General features: G+C 39.8%; 1 protein-coding gene across 1 annotated transcript in view; it reads right to left on the minus strand.

Moving 5' to 3' along the window:
* arhgef12b (Rho guanine nucleotide exchange factor (GEF) 12b) overlaps positions 1–19,020 on the minus strand; it is a 37,697-nt gene extending 18,677 nt beyond the window's left edge. The window contains exons 1-11 of the mRNA XM_037687243.1: positions 18,939–19,020; positions 13,567–13,665; positions 13,436–13,485; positions 11,698–11,755; positions 9,956–10,185; positions 9,644–9,760; positions 4,940–5,050; positions 2,293–2,391; positions 2,099–2,209; positions 811–909; positions 636–678 (exon numbers count right to left, since the gene is read on the minus strand). Of these exons, the coding sequence (XP_037543171.1) occupies positions 636–678; positions 811–909; positions 2,099–2,209; positions 2,293–2,391; positions 4,940–5,050; positions 9,644–9,760; positions 9,956–10,185; positions 11,698–11,755; positions 13,436–13,474 (907 nt within the window). The 5' untranslated portion in view covers positions 13,475–13,485; positions 13,567–13,665; positions 18,939–19,020. The remainder of the gene's footprint in view (positions 1–635; positions 679–810; positions 910–2,098; positions 2,210–2,292; positions 2,392–4,939; positions 5,051–9,643; positions 9,761–9,955; positions 10,186–11,697; positions 11,756–13,435; positions 13,486–13,566; positions 13,666–18,938) is intronic.
* Positions 19,021–22,925: the final 3,905 nt, after the last annotated feature.

Here is a 22,925-nt window from a genome sequence, read left to right on the forward strand (position 1 = left end):
TATATATATAAACAAAAGTGTTGCGTTATATTTTTGTTCAGTGTATATACCGGGTACATATACACAAACGGACAGATAGATATATAGGTAGATGGATCAAAACAATTGTGAACAACTTGTGATTTTCTGTGTTTAGTTTATTAGCTTAGGACTTAATGTGAATGTTAGAAGGCTAAAACTGAGAGATGCTCCACACAAACCTCTGCCGCCCGTCCTCTGTCGGTGGGTGGGGTGGCACCAGACTACTGTCACACGTGTGCACACTCATGATTAATGTGTAGTTGAGTGCTAAGTGTTGTTGTGTATGTGGTCCGGGTTCAGCAAAGCTTCATTGTACATCAGTTTCAGCACACACCATTTGTGACGTTTACATGAACGAGGACCAAATTTGGCACAGTTTATTCACAAAGTGCCTCAACTTGATCACAATTTATTCTCTTTTGTGTCTCCAATAAGTCACAATTTGATTTTGTGGGTCACCAAAATCTACTGATACAGTTTTAAATACTTTTAGTAAGATTATCAACATGACAAGCAGCCTAAACTGTAAATCAAAAAACTAATATAGAAGTTAATTGTGTTCAAAAAGACGCAGTCCTTAAATATTATAAACTTTTCCTTGTTTTATGTCTTACCCAGTTCTGATGCGATTGCTTCAGGAACGGGAACTTTCAGATTCTGGACAAAGAAAAACAGACGGAGGGAAATAATTACATCAATAAGTAAAGAAATACTGTAAATCATAAAAGGTAAAAGAGAACTGACTTGTTTTGAAGAAAAAGAAACGAGAAAGGAGGACATCCTACTTACCGCTGCTCGATCTAAAAACAGTGAGTGGAACTCGATAAAGAAGCGTCGACTTTCCTTGGAGCTGGTTTGTTTGTGCATGTCGGCGAAGAGAAAACAAAGCTGAGGACAGAAAAGTTTTATTTAAACGAAGCTTCTTTTTGAAGGAAATCGTTTCAGTATCTTATATTTATACAAACTTCAGAAAACTCTATGACTTTATGGCAAAAAGTCTTCCTGGGGAGAAAAATCATGCACATTACGTAACCGCCAGCCTTCAGTCTGGGGTTTTTAAACGACTCTTCCCAGTCCCCACCCCACAGACTGAGGCCTTGTCGACTGGGAGCTGTCGACCCCAGAGCAGCTGATTTCAGTCAGACGTGGATGGTTCTTCAGCCAGGATGCATCTGGAGCTACTGTTTTGCACCAAATGTTTACTCGTGCGCAACGCAAGAGAGTTTTTGCTCTTTCCATCTGAACTAAAACATTTATGTTGGATGACATGAGAGTGGACCTGAGAGGAACCGACAGCCGCGATCCTGCGATGCTACAGCCTTACTCAAACGTAAGAAGAGCATCACCGAGTGTGCAAATACAAAAATCAAAAGGGGATGAATAAAAGTTTTTAAAAAGTAGCTTCAGTAACTGAAAGGAATTATTTCACATGATATGATAATTATGGGATTAAAAAAAACAACATTTATAACTGTTTTCAATGATGTTTCCCTAAAGGAACACTAGAGGGGAGAAAAGTGAGCGTTTACGGGAGCGTTGCCATCTTTAGAGGATTCAGATGAAATTTGGTGGAGTGGTAGCTGAGAACGATCCCCATCACATACTGAATCCAAATTAAAAATCCAAGATGGCCACCTTAGCTAAAAAGGAAAAAAATAACATAACTCAGCCATTCTTAGAGCTATTCAGCTGAAATTTGTATACCGGTAGCTGAGTGAACCCCAACACATAGTACTGTCAAATCAACAATTTAAATCAGCAGCAGCCTGGCAGTCCGTCAAAGTTTCTCCAAGAACGTTCTAGTTATGATTTATTATTTATGTGCAATTGTCATCAAAGTAGCACTGATTAAAGCCTCCATATAGAAAGAGGAGCACTTTTGCTTCTTTAAGCTCTGCTGATTATAAGAACATGTGGAAACGTCACCAGTTCAGAACGACTTCATGACACATTTGTGAAACTGACACCATTAAATAGATTTTCTGCTGCTAATGACTGCACGACTGATAAGTGTTACTTTGTTTTTAACTGCATCTGGCTCAATATTATCATCATTACTGTGTGTTTTTCGACGTACCAGAGGAGCCGGGTCAAACTGCGAGACCACATGATGGAGGAAGACCGCGAGGTGAGCGGGTCTGGACTTCAGCACGTCGATGCTCTGAAAAGAGCTGCACTCGTTGTTGATCTGAGGACAGAAACCAGTTCAATAGACAAAAATAAAGTGGAAACTTTTCCTCCAAGAAGCTGATCTGTGAGACTAAAACGTACCTGTTCCTGCTGGGAGTCAAAGTAATCGTCCTCTGCTCCAATAATCTGGAGGTTAAGGGTGTAAGGAGGACTACCCACAATGCACTGGGCACTGGAGTCCTAAGGAATACATTTAGGGTGAAATCCAGAGTTATTTAAGAGTTTTTCTTTATTTTTATTATGAGATAATGGTCTCATCAGTACAACAGACCTCAGACAATTAGACTTTACTTTCTACAATTAATCCTGATTTTCTTCATTTTATAACAACAACAAAAAAAAGATTAATTCTATTTTCAGTAAAAGTACAGTTTGAACGCTAAGCGCTGAATACTGAAATTTACTGAAGAAGCTGAAGCTGGGTTTGTTAAGGTTAAAGGAAGCAGAACGTTAGCTAAAAGATAAAAGAAGCAAAACACTAGAAAAAAGATAAATGTAGAACAAGGCGAGCTAAATGTTACTGTTAGCAAAACGGTGGCAATAAGCTAAAAGTAACAGTGGTAAAAGAACAAGTTAAACATACCAAAAAGCAGCTAAATGCAGCTAAATGCTGCAGAACGGAAACTACTAGAATTCCAAAGCAGCAAAAGGCTAATCAAAAGCTAAAACTAGCAAAAGGTTAGTTAAATTAGCAAAAATCTAGCTGAAAGGTAACGTAGCAGAGGGGTAGATAAAAGCTTAAACATCAAAAGAACAGCTACAGCTAAATGATGGAAGCTGCAAAATCGTAGCTAAAAGCTAATCAAGTTAATGATATTAAGCAATTCTGGTAGGCAGTGCGCTCGGTTCTGTTGACAGGTTGACTGGCTCCATCTTTGGATAAAGGAAGGAGAAACCACTGATGGTAGCTAGAATCTCCAAGTAAGCTAAGTAAAATGTAAAACTAGCAAAATGCTAAAAGCAGCAAAACCTTAGCTAAAAGCTAAAGGTAGCAAAAGCATTGCTAAAAGCAGCAATGTCGTAGCTAAAATTAGCACAAGGCCAGCAAAATAAAAATAAAAATAAAAAAGCATTTTGAATGGCTAAAATAGAAAAGTATGGCAAAACTGTTGGATTGCAAGAAATGTTGTGAAAATAAACAACAGGAAATGTCAGCGCAATATTTTATCATAAAAATATGCAACTTGGACTAATTTGTGTCGTGTTGCGTTGTTGCATTCTTCCTGAGTGTGATCATTGAACCAGTTTGGTGACGTTCTTCATGAGACAGACGGACTCCGGTGCTTTGGGCCTCTATGGGTTGTCAGGGTAAACTCTGTAAAGTGACTTAGCGTGGATTTATGCTGCTCCTATCACTCTGATCTCTGCTCTGAGTGTTGCTGGTGGCGTTTTTAGTTGCATCCATGAGGGCTTAATGACCAAACAGCCCGTTCCTTGTTGGTAGACGTTTGATCACTTCAGTGGAGTGGACTAATTAAAGTAGACGGCGGGTTTTTGGAAGGGGAGTTGCCTCCTTCGGTCCTGCTTTTACAGGAAACGTGGAAATGCGTAAAGCAAACAGCATTTCCCTGGACACTTTACGAGAACGTTGTTGATCTTTGATCTACAGTCTCTCCTGAGGTCTGTCCACTTGTCTAATGCCACTACGCTCTTCCCTGGACGCAGAGGTACTCGATGAGATATGAACTGCTGTCTTTAGTAGCGTCCTCCTGGGTTAAACATGGACAAATAAATCTTCCACAGCTTGTTTTCAAGTTAATCATATATAAAAAATAAAACCTTTTTAACTTGAATAAAAAGAGGTTATTTGTTAAGTCTGTACATCGTCAGTTTGCAACTGTTGGCAACTGGTTGGAGTCAAAATTACAACAAAAAGTGCAAAATTTCACCTGGAATCACAGAATTGGTACCTATATCAAAGTTCATGCTCAGTAATCCAGGTATAAAATCCAACAATGTTCAGTCAGGTCATCTGGATGGTTTCTTCTTTTTTTTTTTTTTTTGCTGAGACGTTTCGTCCTTCATCCAAAGGACTTATTCAGTCCAAGGAGCCACAAACAAACTGGAGTCCCACAAGCACCACACTCCCATAGTGGAAAAAGAATGGAAAAGGTGTGGTGCTTGTGGGTTGCGCCTCGGACTGAAGAAGTCATTTGAATGAAGGACGAAATGTCTCAGCAACAACCAAAAAAAAAAAAGAAGAAAGAAACCATCCAGATGACCTGACTGAACATTGTTGGATTTGTACCTGGATTATTGAACATGAACTGTTGGCGTTTTGCACCATTTTGACAAGACTGCCTCAGAGGAGTTGACGGGGGAGAGGGCGGGTGCCAGAAAACATCTTATCACCAGCAAAGAGTGTGGTGCTTGTGGTACCTATACGTTTGCTCAGGTACATAACTGCTGAAAGTTTGTCTCGAAGCTTCTTAAGAAAGTCTCAATTTGATTTCAGTTTATTCACATTTTTGTCTCTGCTCGGTCAGAATTTTGATTATTGGTAGCAGAACCTGCAGAGGTTCTCAACACAGGATCGCAGCTCGGCCTTGGGTTTTTTTGGGTAGAGTTTACGTTCTCCAGAAAGGAGAAATGAATGAATGAATGAATGAATGAATGAATGAATGAATGAATGAATGAATGAATCGGCAGATGGATGAAAGGATAGATGATGACCAAACCGTCTCAAAGTTGTCTCACATTTCTGAAACTGTGGGTTTGCGTCTCTTACAGTGTCAGGAGTGTCTTCGGAGTCGGGTGAGGAGCAGAAACTGAGGGTCCCCGGACTCTGACGGGGTGTCCCTTTTATTCCTGAACTTTCTGGAGAGTGGCTGCTGTTCGTCTAGCGCACACACACAAGACACACACGTAGATAAACATTACCACACATGAAAAATAACGCACAACAGTCGAAGCAAATTGGTTGTTTAGTCTGGTGGTGCATGCTGGGAAATCCCCCAGAGATTTCCGAGTAGGTCCTTTCAGCCCTATTTATAGACGCTGATAAAATCATTTGTTTTAACAAAGGAGCTTCCAGAGAAACTGAGTTGCCTTTAAAATTAAGACGACAATATTTAATGATAAACTAATAGTCTGAATGTTGCTAAATCATTCTCACTGCTGAGACCATTTGTCTTCTGTACATTTTTTATTTTTTTGGTTTGCAACTCGTTCCACAATTTTCATGCCATTTCAACAATTCATATATGAAAAGTCTCAGCTCATTCTGGACATTCCTGCTATGACTTTTGGTGTTTGTGCAGAAGAAGCGCCATTGTACAGGAGGTACAAAGAAACTTAGTTTGGCAGCAATCTCTATAATATCAATAGTGCAATTTTCATTAGCAAAAAAATAAATTTAAAACAAAATACACTCAGTCTCTTTTAGCAGAAACAGTTGTGCAAAATGTTCATACAGGCATATGTATGCGTAACAAAAAATAGACTTATATTTAAATATATTTATATGTTGATTGGCCAGCGGAGCTACGTGACCGGATGACCCGCCCACCACAAACATGTTGAGTCTTTTCCTCATCGTTCACGACTACGGACGCACAAAGAAAGTCTCAGGGATTTTTCAAAAACTTAGCTGCAAATTTATTTTACGTCTCAGAGTCGGTTTGTAAGGAAATGCTAGGTCGCCATCCCCCCAAGGTGTCTCCTCTGCGGCTGTTCTCCCCTATATGTGGAGAACAACAACATTCCACCACAGCATTTCCTCAAGAAAATGCACCTGTTTTTCATCTGCTTGTAGTTTGTCTCACAAGTTTCTTTGTCTGGTCCGTCTTTGGTGTCACAAGGTCTGTACTACTGCATGTATTATCAGTGTGCACACTTCTAAAGTTTTGGCACGCATGCACAGAACCCTAGTTCACCCATAAAGACAAACCCAGGACCACACAGGCCTCGTGGTCAAACAGACGATGGGTTTGGGCGCAGTGAACAGTGCTGCCAGCCTCTTACCTGAAAGGGGTCTCAGCCGGACGCTTACAGTAACTTAACCTTTGCCAAATACGAATCCTAGCTCACAAACAGACTAAACTTAGAAAGTTTTTTGACAAGTGTCATCATAAGTACGTGTGTTGCCACAAAGATACAGCTTGAAGAGTTGATCGGTGTGGAAAGAACTACCGAGCTGAAAACTGAAAGCAACTTGAAACTGATCATTAGGAAGATTAATAATTTTGCTAAACAATAGTGCTGATTTGGATGAAATGCTCTGGTATTTGTTAAATGCTGGTCACACTGAACAATCTGAAGTTTCCAACACCATCAGTTCTCTTAACATACAAACCTCTGACATTGTCATAGTTGATTTTACGGCAGACACATGCCAAATAACTTCAAAACCAAGACGAGAACATCTGATCTTAACGCCATTGTTTTACTTTACTGTTTCAAAAGACACTGGGAGCCCGTCTGGAGAACAAACCCACGACGGTGGCACCAGAGTGTCCAGGATCCACGACAAACAGAAAGCTAAGATGGCTGCGTTGGCTCACCGTGCAGAGAAACTACAGGGCTGCACAAGAAGCCAGAAATGAAGCTGTTCTGGAAAGAGTGAAACACTCCAGCACTTTTACCATAAATCCACGTGAGCCATCAGTTTCAGCAGGAAGAAGAAGAAGAAGAAGAAGAAGTGAAGAAGGAAGAAGTCTGCCTGCGAGGATGGAAAGTCAGCCCCGTCATTAATGAACCACATTTGGATGCAGAGGTCAACAGACACCGGAGACCTGAAAGCTGGGATGAGGGAGAAGATTCTTTCTGGAAGAAGGTGTATGAAGGTAGTCACGTGGATTCACGTGCATGTCATCCCAAAAGCCGCATGGAAATAAGAGTCTAACCGCATCCATCAAACCAGTCAACACCGTCAGCTCTGAAGATACTGATGCACCTGAGCCGAGGGACAAATCACAGGATGAGAACCTTGTTGAAGACGCACTTGTCGCACCGTTTTATGAAGACACCCCTGTGACGACACCTCCTCGAGACACTGGAGACACGTCCCCCCCAGTGGACACTTAAATACCTTATCCTGAGAACATACTAGTGATACAGTACTACAACATGACGATCCATCACGGCCGTCTAGTAAGGAGACAACTCAATCCTCTCCACAGAAGCAACTCTTTGCACCAACTGTTGAGGAAGAAGCAGCCACAGCACCTCCTCTGGTTCCAGACCCAAAACCTGAGAGAAAACATTTTCTGATAAAATCACTGGAGCAGGTAAGTTCATCAGAATACTATCTGAATGTTTTCTTAATTGTTCAAGTCAGTTGTACAGACAACTACACTTTACTGAAAAACAACTGAATAGTTTTTTCCGCCCACAGAAAAGAAGCTGGTTTAAGGGACATGGCTCCTGTCGGCAAGAAACAAGGTCCAGGCTGTTGCAACTTTGGTTTGCATCAATCCGTTTGCCCAGACCTCCTAATGCTGCAAACAGGACCTCTGTGGTGACGCCTTTGGGTGAAACTCGTCCTCAAACCAAGGCTCCTCAAACTGAGAAAAAAGGACCTGGAATAAGAGAAATTCCAGTTTCTTCAATGCCTGTCTGAAAAGAGAGCAAGTTAGGTAAGTAAACTAGTAATTTAATGCAGCTCCTAAGGATTTGTGAGCTCTAAAATACTCGTTACATAGGCTAAAGCATTTATAAAGGGTTCTAAAGACTGAAGCATCCCTGTTACCAATTGACCGCAAGGCTTTTGTTGCCATCATGAATTTTTCTTTTGTAAAACTTTGTAATCAATCAAATTATGGGTTCGATTGGGAAGTGACTTGATATTTCCCAAAGTGAAAAATTCCCACAGACAATAGGAAAAATGAGCAAGAAAGTCCAGCCTTATTTAGAGCTCTATAGCTCCGGCGTACCTCACAGTAGAAAGATCATTTAATGTTTAAAGAAGTGATGGAAAGTTGGACTCTAGTTGGATGAACTGGAATATTGATTCCTAATGATTTATACGATCATAATTTAGGGTTGTTTTTTGAAAATGTTACTAAGGAATGTTCGACTTACAGAAAGATGATCTCTAACTTTTAAACTGTTGGAATTTTCCAAATGATTTTTGCAAACAAACCTGTCTTAGTCCAAGAAACTTTATACATTAACTATTCATATATTAAAATGTAGTCATTTTTATTTATTTATTTTAATATATCCAGTAAAGCACATGCCCAATTACTTTTAAACCTGTGTCTAGTAAATACTGGTTACAACAAATATAACCAGATATCAGTTTTTGTTGCTCATGAGAAAACTTAAGAGTCACATTTCCAGAAGGTCGTGTCCAGTTATCTTTGGCATGTTGAGCTAAAAGACACGTTTGTGACTGATGTTTTTTTTAATTAAGCAGGCAAGAAGAAAAGCAGTGACAGCAGCCTGAAGACTGCAAAACAAAACAAAAATAACCTGAAGCCACCGGACAAACCTCTGCAAAGCCCGTCTCATGTCTGGGAGCTGCTGTCCTCAGATGACTGGTAAGATCAATTTTCCTAAGCAGCATTTTTAAAAGTTGTTCAAACAGTGTCTAGAGAACTGTGTCGTATCCGAGCATAGGCGTCACATCAATTGTATGTGATGGGGCCGTGCCCCCCTCACATTTAAAAAAAATATTTGTTTGGACAACCCCCCCAATTTATTATGAAATATTAGTTCACCCAGCACCGTTTCAGCTGCTAGCAGTACCATGCTAACAGTAACAGTGTTTTTATAAGAATGTTTTTTTTTTTTTTTTATTGTTTTTTATTGTTGCATGTTGCATGTTGTCTGTACTTTATATGTTGTCTGTAGTTTATATGATGTCTGTCTACCTAAAACTGGTCTCTCTTGAAAATGTGTCCTCATGACTCAGTGAGACTAAGGTGTATAAATAAAGGTTAAATAAAAATATTTTTCTTTGTGAACTAATCCATTCCACTTGATCAATATGAGAATACTCAAACCACTAAAAGCCCACTCCAGGCTTTCCTGGTTACCTACAACAACTCACCACACCGCAGTGTTTCCCAGAGGTCACTTGGCCTGGCAGGGCACTCATCCCTTTGGGGTTTTTGTGGACTGTGTTGTGTGCTAGCTTGGCGCTACAGGGGAGTAGGATGCATGAGAGAAGCAAAGCATGCTCTATTTACACAAGGTGAGCTGTTGGTCAGGCTACTTCTTGTTGCTCTCTACAATAATTGAATCAAGTGTTACTTATGTAGGTAAACGTAGATGTTTAGCAACCGGTTAAAATAAACCAGAATGCAGGAAATGGTGCCTACTTTATTCAAAATTTTCAGGGGGAGGACCCCCAGACCCCCCCACCAATGTGGTTGTACTTCCTGAAAGCTTCATTAAAACCTCTTCATGGGTTATTTTGCTAATAGTCACAAGAAAAAAACAAAAATCACAAAATATGTTAGCGGTCTTGCTGCGTGGTCACACTCACAGAATTGTTGTTGGCCGAGGGCCCACCTCCAGAACCAAAAGGGGAGTTCTGTTCTTTCAGGGACGACCTACCATCGCCCTCCTCTTCCTCGCCGTTCCTCAACCCTGACGCTGCATCCTGAAACAAGCAGCACCTTTACTGAAGACGAACCGAACCAGCAGATGTTGGACACACAGGCAGTTCCATGAAATATTAGAAACAAGTTTATTGTGTAATAAGCAGCTTCAGTACAAAATTAGCTGTTAAATGTTGTAGAGTGAAATACTTCATGTAAATACTCCCGACAAGTACTTCCTTGTACTTCTGTCTCACCCCGTCAGTAGAAGAGCAGATCAAGTGGTTCTGAGGGCTGCTGCTGCTCAGGAAGCTGGACCGCTCTTCACCTGAGAGTGCAGGTGAGTTTGGAGCTGAAAAAAAAGGCGGCGTGTCGACCTCCTCTTCCTCCTCCTCCTCCGGCTGCTGCTGCTCCTTCTCCTCATCCAGGGGGATCTGAGGGAGTCCTGGAGGTCTCCCCAAAACCGTCAGGGCTACATAGGAACCCGCTACCAGAACATTTTTTTTTTTAAAGAGAGAGCAAGAAAGAAAGAATGAAAACAAATAAAGATCTCATTAAACAATTAGTTTTAATTAGTTTTAATTAGCTAGAAAATCTTCATTTTTGTAAAAATGCAATTTAAACGGTGAGAGGTGAAAGACTTGCTAAAATTTGCTTAAAAACCCAAAACTATTTAGGTATGTCTTACTACTCAAGTGATATCGTACTTGTTCCTCAGCTGACTTTGTCTTGTCAATTAATAATTGTAATATTGTTATTGAAAAATCCAAAATAAAATATTCTAAAAAAAAAAAAAAAAAACTTAATTAAGCTAAAAAAATCAGAACATTAGCTAAGAAGAAGCAAACAACTAGATTAGCTTGAAGCTAAAAAAAAGGCAAATGCTAGTTAAAAACAAAAAGTTGCAAAATACCTGCAAAAAGTAGCAAAATGCTAGCTAAATGTGGCAAAAGACAAGCTAAAAGAAGCAAAAGGCTGTGTCAAAACACTAGGAAAAACTAAAACAAGCGAAGGGCGAGCTAAATTTATCAAAAGACTAACTAAAATAAGCTGAATAGTAGTTCAAAGTAGAAAAAAGATATTTCAAGATTAAACATAGCAAAACCGTAGCTAAAACACAAAAATATAACTATAGTAACTAAAAGCTAAAAGTAGCAAAATGTAGTTAAAAGATAAAAGTAGCTAACAGTCATCAAACAAGTTGCTTAATCTATCAAAAAGCTGATTAAAAGGTAAGAGTAGCAAAAACTTTGCTAAATTTATCCAAAGGCTAGTTAAATTCTAAAGGTAGCAAAACGGAAGCTAAAAGCTAAACGTAGCATAAGACAGAGGCAGTATGCTTCTTTTTTTTTTTTTACACGTTTTGAAGGAATTAAAGAGATCTCAATGCATTTCTATGTAAAATAAATCTGTAAACAAAGTTAATTATTTTGAAAAGTATAAAAGTTTTAAAATTCAAAAGGCATACCATCTCCTGAATGAGCTGAATGTTTTGATATGTAAATGGCTAACAAAGCACAAAATATTTCAGAAGTAGTTAAACTGCAATACATTTTGAACATAGATAATTCCATAAATATGTAAGTGACGTCAAAGTCTTTGGTGTAAAACAACAAGTAAAATATCTGTACCTTTTTTTTTTATCATGTTCTGTATATACTGTACTGTATATTTAATGAAATGTCTACGACGATGCTACTGGTTTGACTTTTTACTCTGTAAAGTTTATTTTAATGTAGTCCTGTGTTTGTGTCCAACTAGTCAAACAGGAATCCAAAAGAAAAGGATCAGTGTTCGTGTGTAGTTCTGAGTATGGTAGACTAAAAAAACAGCAGCAAAATAAAAAGTCCTGGATTGAAACTCAACTCCAATACCATTAAAAGTGATTTTAATAGGTCATTTTGCAACACTGTAGTGCTTCAGCCACGTTTCTATCAAAGTAAAGATGGTTCATGGCGTAAAACCTCTGAAATCAGCTAATTAAGAGATGCATACTTACACTTGATCAGTTCCACAACCTCCTTGTGGTTTGAATGTGTAACTAATCTCCCGTTAACCTGCACCAAGAGTAAAAACATCATTAAATAACTTTTACGTGACATGCTGTTTAAAAAAACAAAAAAAAGTCTGAGATAGTCACCAGCAGACCTCACGATCCAATATGGCTGCCTCATGCATGAAAAGTATAAACAGCTGAAGTAATAAATTATATATTTTACTTTTGTGCGTTTGTAACTTGTTAAATCAATCACACACATATAATGCTGTGCAACCTCTAGCATAAAACACGTTGCTACAAGATTTGAGTGCATCAGTCCGAACACATGCATGTTGTTAGCCTCTAGTGCTAGCAGTAGTTAGCCTAGCAACTAGCAAGTCCTGCGTTCACATGAGGCAACACTTGTGTTGGTTTTCCATTAAAAAGGATTTAATAAGCAATCAGGCTAACGCTCAGCATCAACAGATAAAGAGCTCATGTCGGGGGGTTTCTGATTTCAAAAGCATAAAAATGGTGCAAATGCTAAGCTAATGTTATTGCTAATCCAACAGTAACTTGTTTTCAGGACTTGTTTGTTGTTTTCAGGGCAGGAAAGAAGCAGGAAATTAAAAAATTTATGAAAAAAAGTTGTGAAAGATGCCCAAGCAGCTACTGCCTAAAAGTCCAGGGTAATTTTCAAACTGTAAGATGAAAAATGTAAATTTTATGATGTGTGAACTGTAGAAGAAGAAGCCAGGTGGTCATTAGTATCACCATGGTAACCACACACTTCTGTCTATCACTCCCTAACAGCCAAGCTGATGAGAGACGGACAGAAACAGACTGAAAAGTAAGCCTCAAACAAACTGCTGCACTGTGAAAATTTGAAGTCTGATTTTAACATTTCTTGATCAGTGGGCGGTAGAAACAAGACGAGCTGAAAAAGATCCTTCACTGCCAGTTTTAAAATATATAAGCTAAAATTTAATTGGTTTACTGAAGCTTGAGCGTGCACATTCTCCACTCACTTACTACGTTGTAAAGCAGGTTGATACGCACTGGATCGGAGAAGGCAAAAACCTCCACGCGTCCATGTATAACTTGTGAATGTACCAAAAACAGTTGTGGGAATAAGAAGAGTTGAGTTAAGATAAGACAGAACTTTATTGACCCCGCAGGAAATTGTTGTGCCAGAGTTAGATTACTAAATTAGACAATTCTAAAGTGAACCGTCAGATGAACCTTTTATAGAGAAATCTGTAAAAATAAATCACAAAATTTAAATTGTGGTTGTATAAAAAAATACATCAAGATATCAGTTTAGACCTGTAAAGTCATTCACCTGTTTAACCCTCCTGCTGCCCTTGGGTCAAAATGACCCACAAGAGCTCTCAGTTAACTGAGAGCTCTTGTGGGTCATTGAGACCCGATGGCAGCAGGAGGGTCAAAGTTTGAATGACGTTTCTACCGTTAACTACGTCTGAGCTGTAGAGCTCCAAAGAGGGTTGGGATTCCTCGTGTGTTTAGCCAAATCCCCCACTGATGTCCACTTTTTTACTAGCATATTTTTTGCCAATTATGCCTACACTGTACAACAAAATCAAGTCATAGCACGTTATTCGTGATCGAGGTGCGCTTTTTTGTGCACAGTTTGCCTTTTCCCCCCCCCAAAGCTGTGAGATGAGACACAGGACAAACACTTTGACCAGGATAAAATGAAGGCATCACGCACCGTTACCAATAATTACGAAAAGCAAACCTTTATGATCCTGTCTCCTGTCTGGACTCCAGCTCGCATTGCAGCGCCATCTGTAATAGGAAAGGAAAGAGAGTTACAGATGCTGTTTTTGGAAAACGCGCTGCGATAATGTGTGCGCTTCAGTGCCTTACCTTCTTTGACCAGCTGCACAAACACCGGGTTGTCTCCACTTACTGTCAGACCAAAGCCATTCTCATCCCTTTGGATTATCACGCAGCGCTGGACCAGACCTGCCGTTGAACGTTTTATTAGAATAAATAACCTCAAAGGCAAGCTCAAACATAAAAGTCAAGACCAACTTTGGTACATGCTCCTGTATGTCTAACCTTGCAAGAGAAAATAAGAAAAGAGAGCAACAAAATGTGTTGTTAAGCTTCGTTCCTTTGCTTGCAGCCTGGTGTTCACTTTGTGGGAAAACGTCTCCATGCAGGAAATGACAAACGAAAAGACTGAAATGGAAACGGCTTCAGAAACAACAGCTTGTTCTCAAACTGCTTGAAAAACAACGAGGTGTTCAGTTTGTTTTACGGACATTTAGGATTCTTTGAGCTCCAGAAGCCAGCAACTGTGAAGAGAAAAGGCAGCGTTGTAGCTGTTTTGGTCAAACGTTGTAAATAAGGTTGGACAAGATTTTCTGAGAGTTTTATTAAAATGAGTCAAACGGTTCTGGAACAGCAGAATTTGAAGCAGCTAGGATGAGGATCAGCACCTCCAAATCTGAGGCCATGGTCCTCAGTCAGAAAAGAGTGAGCCGTCTTCTCCGTGTTAGGAGTGAGGTTCTGCCTCAAGTGGAGGAGTTCAAGTATCTCAGGGTTTTACTCGTGATGGAGGGAAGAATGGAGTGAGCGATCAAGAGATGGACTTGTGCAGCTTCTGCAGTATTGTGTACTCTGTGCCGGTCCGTTGAGGTGAGGAGAGAGCTGAGCTGTAAAGCAAAGCTCTCTGTTTAGCGGTCGGTCTATGTTCCTCCCCTCACCTATTGTCACGAACTCTGGGTAGTGACTGAAAGAACGAGATCGTGGATACGAACGGTCTAAACGAGTATTCTCTGCAGGGTAGCTGGACACTCCCTTAGAGATACGGTGAGAAGTTCAGTTATCAGGAGAGACTCAGGGTAGATCTGCTGCTCCTCCACATCGAGAGGAGCCGGTTGAGGTGGTTTGAGCTTCACTAGGAAGGTGTTCCATCAATTCTATTGTCCAACTGGAGGGATACCCTGGGAAAGTTTTGGAGTCCTCCCAGAAGAACTGGAAGAGGTGGATGAGGAAAGAGATGTCTGGGCCTCCCTGCTCAAAATGCTGCCCCCGAGACCTGAGTCCAGAACAAGAGGAAGAAAAGGGATGAATGGATGGATGATTCCTGAGATATTTTGCTAACAAACCAACAAATTTGACATGAAGTTTCGGACAAGTACAGATCTTACACCAGGGATATCCAACTAAATTTCTCGGGGGGCTGCAGTTACTGAAGGTCATCAGGTCAGGGGCCGGACATCCTGTAATTATTGTATAACAAGCTCAGCTCTCCAAAGGAAATCATTTCCATTTCAAGGTTGTTTTTAACGTTTCTTTCACTAATTTTTCTTCTGATTTAAAATCTAGTTTTATTTTAAGTGAACTCATTAGTGAGCTCAACCGCAGGCCAGATGTGGCCCCTGGGCCGCCAGTTTAATAGCCCTGTCTTACACAATAAGCTAGTTCTTGAAGTATGCTAGGTATGACTCTCAGCTACTTCCACATAGAATGCTGCTCAATGGTTGTAAAAATAAATTTAAATAATGTTTTGGTGTGTGTTTGCTAAGGTCACTTAGCTGCGGTGGCCATCTTGAATTGTACTGCCTCCTGAAGTTAACTAATTGTAGATGTCCATCCAGTGATTTCATTCTAAGAGTTCCATTAAAATCCATCCAGCGGTTCATGAGGTATTTTTGCTAACAGACAAAGGACGACACACACAAAAACATTATCGCCCTTTTTCTGCCAGCAGCTGGAGATAATCACGCTCGGTTTGTGTTGGGACATCAGTAAGTGTCTGTGAAGCACGGTGGTGGCTCCGTCATGGTGTGGGCCTGTACTATAGACAGAAAATTAGCTGAAACTGATAAAATTAGAGAAATTGCATTTCCTGTGAAACGTGAGTCCAGTGTGAATATTTACTGCTGAAAGATTTTTAATGAAACCTGGCGGAAACGTTTCATGGCTAAAATGTTAACGAGAGTTGAATTTGAACGGTTGACGTTTGCAGAAAGCAGCAAAAAAACTGAATAAGCTGAAATAGGCAGAAAGAGGCTGAATACCAGTAATTTAAAAAAAAATGAAACTGGCAACAACAAAAAAAACCTCAAATGAGCCGAAAAAATGCTAAAATTAACAACAATAAAAAGAAGCTGAAATTAAAAAAAAAATTAAAAAAAGGTTGAAATTAGCGCTAAGAAGCTGAAAAGAACTGAAGGCAACTGTAATTAGCAGAAAGAGGCTGAAAAGGCTAAAGAAAGCTGTAATTAGATGAAAGAGGTTGGAAAGAGCTGAAAGAAGCTGAAATTTTAAGAAAGAAGCTGAAAAAAGATAAAGAAAGCTGTAATTAGCAGAAAGAGGCTGAAAAGTGCTGAAAGAAGCTGAAACTTGTAGCAGAAAGAAGCTGAAAAAAGCTGAAGGAAGCTGAAAGTAGCAGAAAGAAGCTGAAATGAGCTGAAGGAAACAGAAATTATTTGAAAAAGGTTGAAAACAGCTGAAAGAAGCTGAAAAGAGCTAAAGTAAGCTGAAATTAGCACTAAGAAGCTGGAAAGAGCTGAAGGAAGCTGAAGTTAAAAGAAACAAGCTGAAAAGGGCTGAAGGAAGCTGAAATTAGCACTAAGAAGCTGGAAAGAGCTGAAGGAAGCTGGTTAGCAGAAAGAAGATGAAAAGGGCTGAAGGAAGCTGAAATTAGCAGAAAAAAACTGAAAAACGCTAAAGAAAGCTGTAATGAGCAGAAAGAGGCTGAAGAGCTGAAGGAAGCTGAAGTTAACAGAAAGAAGCTGAAAAAGGCTGAAGGAAGCTGAAACTAGCACTAAGAAGATGGAAAGAGCTGAAGGAAGCTGAGGTTAGCAGAAAGAAGCTGAAAAGGGCTGAAGGAGCTGAAATTAGCAGAAAAAAACTGAAAAACGCTAAAGAACGCTGTAATCAGCAGAAAGAGGCTGAAAAGAGTTGAAGGAAGCTGAAATTAGCAGAAAGAAGTGGAGAAAAATCGAATCACAAGAAAAGCTGAAATTAGCAGTAAAAGGTTTAAAAGAAAGTAGAGCTCCATTCATTGAAAAAAACATGGCCGAAAGAGCTAAATATGTCGAAAAGTAGAAATATCACAAATACCAAAAGTCATAGCAGGAATGTCCCGAATGAGCCGAACGTTTTGATTTATGAAGGGTTGGAAAAGAACAAAAACAAAACGTACGGAAGTAAAATGGATCTCAATAATCACATTCACATGTTTACAACTCTTGAAGAGTAACATTAAATTATGATGGATATCGTCACGCAATAAAAACATTTTTATTGACAAAAACTTGAGTTTTAAGCGAGAAAACGATCCCAAACACATTTTAAGTGCAGCAAAGGTGACCTGAGAAAACCCCTCTACAGATCTGTGGTCATAAACTGAAGCATCGCCGCTTTATTCAACATCAAATGGCGAGAAAGACGCAGCCAACCGGACCGCAAAGGTTCTCCTAAAGGTAAGGCTCAGTCCGGCCCACACGGCAGGAAACTGAATCATCGAATCAGTGATGAAGGAACCATGAACTGATCCGGAGAACTTGTCTTTCTGCAGCCGCTACAGAACTTCAGTGATTCACCATCTTTTCCTTTGGGCTCTTGAAAGGAGCCGCGCTGACGACTGGTGGTCGTCTGGACTCCACGAGGAGCCTCAGGACTCCAGGGTGAACCAAAGGGCAGGAAGGATTAACGACGAGCCTGAAACCCGGGAAACCGCCCCAACAACTTGTTCCTGAGTCTGCCCCCGTCCGCCTGAGCAACAAGTTCGGAGGCGAACGCAGATTCATTCACAAACAACAACAGGAAGACGGCTAAACCAGGGCTGAACGTAAATAATCCTATAAGCTTTAATATTCAGTCACTGGACGATCTGAAGCTTGTGGTTGTAATCGAGTGAACGCTGACTCAGCATTAGTGTTTTTAATATACTGTACATCTGGTTTTTGCATTTCTGAACAGTTTGTGCCGTTTCAGCCATTCATCAAAACGTTCGGCTCATTCAGCAGACGATTGCTGTGACTTTTGTGTTTTGTAAATTTTATTATCATCCAAATATTTAACTTTTTGCAAATATTTTCTCCACAGAAACTTCAGATTTCTTCAACTCCTTCAAAAACGTTCTCTTTCAAGCTACAGTACACACTTCAGCTAGCATTTTGTTACCTTTAGATTTGATCTAGCTGCATGTTACATTTGACTTTCGCTAGTCTTTTGATACTTTTAGCTTTTAGACACATTTTTCCTATTTTTAGCTGACATTTTGCTACATTTTGCTATTTGGTAGTCATCAACTTCTTCTAACTTCCATTTTGCTACTTTAAGGTTGTAAACGTTTTGCTACATTTGGAGTGTTGCTAGTCTTTCAGCTTCTAGCTGTTGTTTTTCTGCCTTCATCTTTTAGCTAGCCTTTTGCTACTTTTCACAAAACTTTTGCATTAGGCTATTGCCAGTCATTTGCTCTTTTTAGCTTCTAACTACAGTTATGCTACGTTAGCTTCTAGTTAGCCTTTTGCTACTTTTAGCAAGTCCTTTGCAACTTAAATTTTTCTAGTCTTTTACAACTTTAGGCTTTTAGCTAACCTTCTACAACATTTGACTTTGGGTATTTTTTTTCCCATCTTTTTAACTTTAGCTGCTGTTTTGCTATTTTAAAGTTTATAGCTAACCTTTAGCAACTTTTAGCTCATCCTTTGAAAGACTGAATTTTTTTGGTACCATAGTCTTTTAATACTTTTGAGTTTTTAGTTAGTAATTAGCTCATTTTAGCTGTTTTCTGCTTGTTTTATCTTTAAGGTAACGGATTGCTACATTTAGTTTTTAGCTCGTGCTCTGCTTTTTGTTAGCTTCAACAGCTTAATGAAACTGAGCTTCAGTATGTTTCAAGAGATTCATTCAGCGTTTACACATTTTCACAGAAATTTTGATTTCTTTAGCTAATATATTGTTCAAATCCTGTTTGATAAACAGAAAACATCAGAATAATCTGTTTTGTTTGTGCTTAAATTACATTTTTTTATTTACTTATAGAACTTTAGTTGCAAAATCAATATCAAATTAAATGATAAAATCAGAGCTTGTGTTAATAAATTGATCACTTCTGTAAAATATGAAAGTTAAAAAACAATCAACAAGTTGTTTGTTGTTGACAAATGAACAGAGGCTTTACAGTAGGAATAAATAAACGTAAACAGAAAACAGTCTATTCAGGGAACAAGCTGTTTTTTTTTTATAGCAGCAGGTAAACAAGCGGGTCTCACCTGTCGGGTCGAAGTCGTGTTTGAGGGCGACGGAGGATTTCCCATTCTTTGGTTCTTTGTCTGCGAGCTCCTTGTTGAGAAAGTTCGGGGTCCTGCAGAAACAAATGACGACCATTTATGAGTTAAATTTAATATTTCAATGGATCAAATCTTTAATTCTTAACGGTTTAGAGATTATTTTATTCTAACTGTAAATCAAACTACTTTAACACTGAAAAACCATAAATTATAAACATCTGAACGCTATCGGTCTGTTTACGAAGAATGTCTTTGATCATGGGTAAGAATAAAATCTGCATCTTTAACAGAGTTTCATTTTAATAAATGTAAAATCTATATAAATTAATGAGGTGCTATTTAGACAAACAGGTGATCCTGGTTTTCTGCTGAAATATTTGTGATCTCTAGTGGAACCAGTTTCTGTCCATAAGGTTGACACCTTGTCTACTTTTAATATTCGGCTCAAGTCTTTCCTTTTTGATAAATCCTATAGTTGGGGTTGGTTCAGGTTTCCTGAGCTGTCCCTTAGTTCTGCTGCTACAGTATGGGGTTAGGGCAAACTGACCACGTTTCCTCACTCTGCTGCTGTCTTTACTCGCTCTAACCCGTTTGTATTTATAATTATTTCTTTCACTAACGCGTTTTTTTTTTGTCCACATAGAAACTAAAATCTGAACCATAGAAATTATACCTAGATCATAGAAACTGCACTTGGACCATAGAACACAACCTGTTGGCTTCTTTTTGCAGATTTCTTTTGTTTGTTTGTGGATGTTCTTGTGCCTGAGATGAGTTTTGTTGTGAATTAGCACTTTCTAAACAAACTGCAGTGAATTGAATTAATGCCTTTTCCTGGGTCTGTAGTCTCATTTGTCTGTCTGTTAGCAAAAGATCTCATAAACCGATGGACAGATTTAACGAAACGCTCAGAAAACGAATTAGGTCGGAGTCAATCTAATTTAAGATGGCCACCATGGCTATTCAACTTCAGCCAATACAAAAAAGACTGATTACCATTCATTCTTTCATTCAACCTTTATTTATGCAGGTTAATCCCATTGAGCCTCGGGGACTCATTTACAAGAGAGACTTGATTTTAACAAAGAGTGATGACAACAGTGGATAACAACAACAACAACAATAGACAATCATAAAAGATGCGTACAATTTTAATTTTTTTAACAAGTTAAAATAAAATGGCAACCAAAAGGACAATCAAAAGGAAATGTAACAACAACAAAAAAACAGCAAGATTATAAGGCGGTGTAGAAAACTAAAAACAGGAACATGTCTGCGTTGGTCTTTGCCAGGAACTTAGCCGATGTTTGAAGCCACTTAGAGAGGTCAAGGTCAAGAGCTTTAGATCTTTTTGCAAGATATTCCAGGAAACAGGAGCGGAGAAGGAGAAGGCCCTTTTGTCTATTTCAGTCCTCACTGAGGGAACACTGCAGGTAATAATGTCCTGAGAGCGCACGCTGTAGCTGCACTCACACAGACACATGCAGGAGGAGATGTATGAAGGCAGCAGACCAAGAAGTGATTTAAAGATGAAAATGTACCAGTGGGAGAGTCTGCGTGACCAACACATATCATGAGCACTAACGCATCACACAAGATCTTTGATTAAAACAATCATAATGACTGTTGGAGTTAGCGCTGTTTGTCTGTTAGCAAAATACCCCAAGGACAAGTAAATGGATCATTAACTTTTTGGAGCCAACTTGATTCAAGATGGCCACCAGCGCTATTTGACTTTAACAAAAGCAAAAATGGCTACAACTCAGTCAATTTTAAAGTTCTTACTTTTTCTTTCAGCTGCTCCCTTCGTCAGGGGTCACCACAGTGAACTAACTTGCCCGAGGACTTGACGCCCGTCCTGACACAACCACAGACCACCGAGCTACCACAGCCCTCTGTGTGGAGCAGACAGCTGCCTTGTGGGGCGCCCGGGGGAGCAGATGGTGGGGGTTAGCTGAACTCATTACTGTCTTGTAAACTTTGCCTTTGACCTTTGCTGCCACTCTTTTGTCACAAGTCACTCCAGAAACATTTCTCCATCCACTCCATCCTGCCTGGACTCTCTTCTTCACCTCTTTACCACATTCCCCATTTCCCTGGACAGTGGACCCCAAGTCCTTGAAGTCCTGCACCTTTGTGACCTCTGCTCCTTGTAGCCTCACTGTTCCACCTCCTCCCTCTCATTCACACATGTACTCCGTTTCCTCGTTGTTCCAAGTGCATACCTCCACCTCTCCAAGTTCTCTTCCACCTGTTCCCTGTTCTCACCACAGATCACAATGTCATCTGCGATAAGAGAAACTATCTGTGTATATTATTATAATTTGTCAGTCTCTCTCCATCAGTCCACACTACTCTGGGTACTAAAATATGACAATAATGGTAGATGTTCCTGCCAGACGGCTCCTGGAGTAAGACTGACACTAAGCAGATTCACCATTCAATTATAAGGGCCCAGAGTGAGGCAAATGAGGGTGGAGGCAGGTGAGGGTGCTTCACCTTTTCCACCCACGTTTTTGATGTTGTCGTCCAGGGTAGCGGTCATAGGCTCGCCTTCTCCAACCTCTGCACAAGTAACTAAGCCAAATTTTGGTGTGGTAGTAGCTGAGACTGATTTTCAGCAAATAATATTGAGCACTAATAGACAGCACAAGATCTTTGTTTCAAACTTTGGGATGCCAGGTGCTGAGCGGCATGTTTTTCAATAAATTATACTTTTATTTTATTTAATCGGTGGACTGTGGCCTCGTCCTCATTAATGAGGGCGTGGCTCCAATCTGATGGACCCGACCCAATAAGTTTGATAAAGATAGGCACCAATGAAAACAGGTCTAAACAACAGATTATCTGTTAATCCATGTCTGCAATGGCATCAATCTTTATGTGTAACCTGCCATAAAAACACCCCAGCATGCTTTGCGTGCTCCTACACAGTTGTGGTGATTTAACCCGTGGAAAAGTCTCTTTAAGGCGGTTTAGCTCATATATTAACAGCAGCAGAGGTTCTCTCTCTCCTCGTTGCCCTTCACAGCTCCTCTTCTTCACTCCAAAAGAGGGGATTTTGTTTGTCTTACTGCTCCTCCCTGAACAATGGGGGCCCCGGACATTAAACAATGGCCCCCCAACGTCAGAGCCCTCTCTCTTACTACAGTGGCTTTGTGGGACAGATTCCCGGAAACGGTGACTGGAGCTTTCTTGGCTCGGCTTCAGCTTCCTGAAAGCCTGCAAACTAAAAAAAAAAAAAAAAAAGCAGGAGGAAGACGAGAAGGACGTTCCAACGGATCCAGTAGACGAAGAATCCTGCCTGAACGAAGGAATAAATTAAAATCTGAAGATTCAGGGAGATCGAGTGAAGACTAAACATTCGGCTCGTGTTTAGTCTGGATCTGTGGCTCACAGCTGCAGACAAAAAGACAAAAGTGGCGCTCGTGAGGAAGAGGAGAACCTTGAAACGCAAAGGCACGTTTTGTGGAAGCTCTTTTGCTCCGACGGGAGCAGATTAGCAGCTCGATGAGACGAGGAGATACAAGAACAGACGACGTCCTGCTGAGTGGGTGGCAGCTGAAGATTTACAGCCTCCAGCTTTTTTAGCTTTAGGACACTTTGTTTTATAATCCTTACATTTAATCAGCTTTAAAACCCAGACGACAAAAATTGTTCCATATCCAGAAGTCTTTTTGTGTCAAACTAATAGATAAATTTACTTTATTACCCCAGAATGTGCCAAAATGTTTTATGTCATGATTTATGAACAATTGATATAATAAATGTGTCTATTTAGCATGGAAAAATAAAAATAATATAAAATAAATTAAAAACTTGTCTACTGCAAGTGCAGGTAAGGTAGTTACATAAAGGTTGAATGAATGAATGAATATTTACCCCAAGAAAAAATCTAATAAAAAAAAAAATCAGCATTAAAGGTGTGTTTCAAACATTTTGAAGAGGGGTTTCATGAGGAGGTGATGA

The sequence above is a fragment of the Nematolebias whitei genome, chromosome 14 (genome assembly GCF_014905685.2).
Source record: "Nematolebias whitei isolate Nwh7 chromosome 14, NemWhi1, whole genome shotgun sequence".
NCBI classification, from domain to species: Eukaryota; Metazoa; Chordata; class Actinopteri; order Cyprinodontiformes; family Rivulidae; genus Nematolebias; species Nematolebias whitei.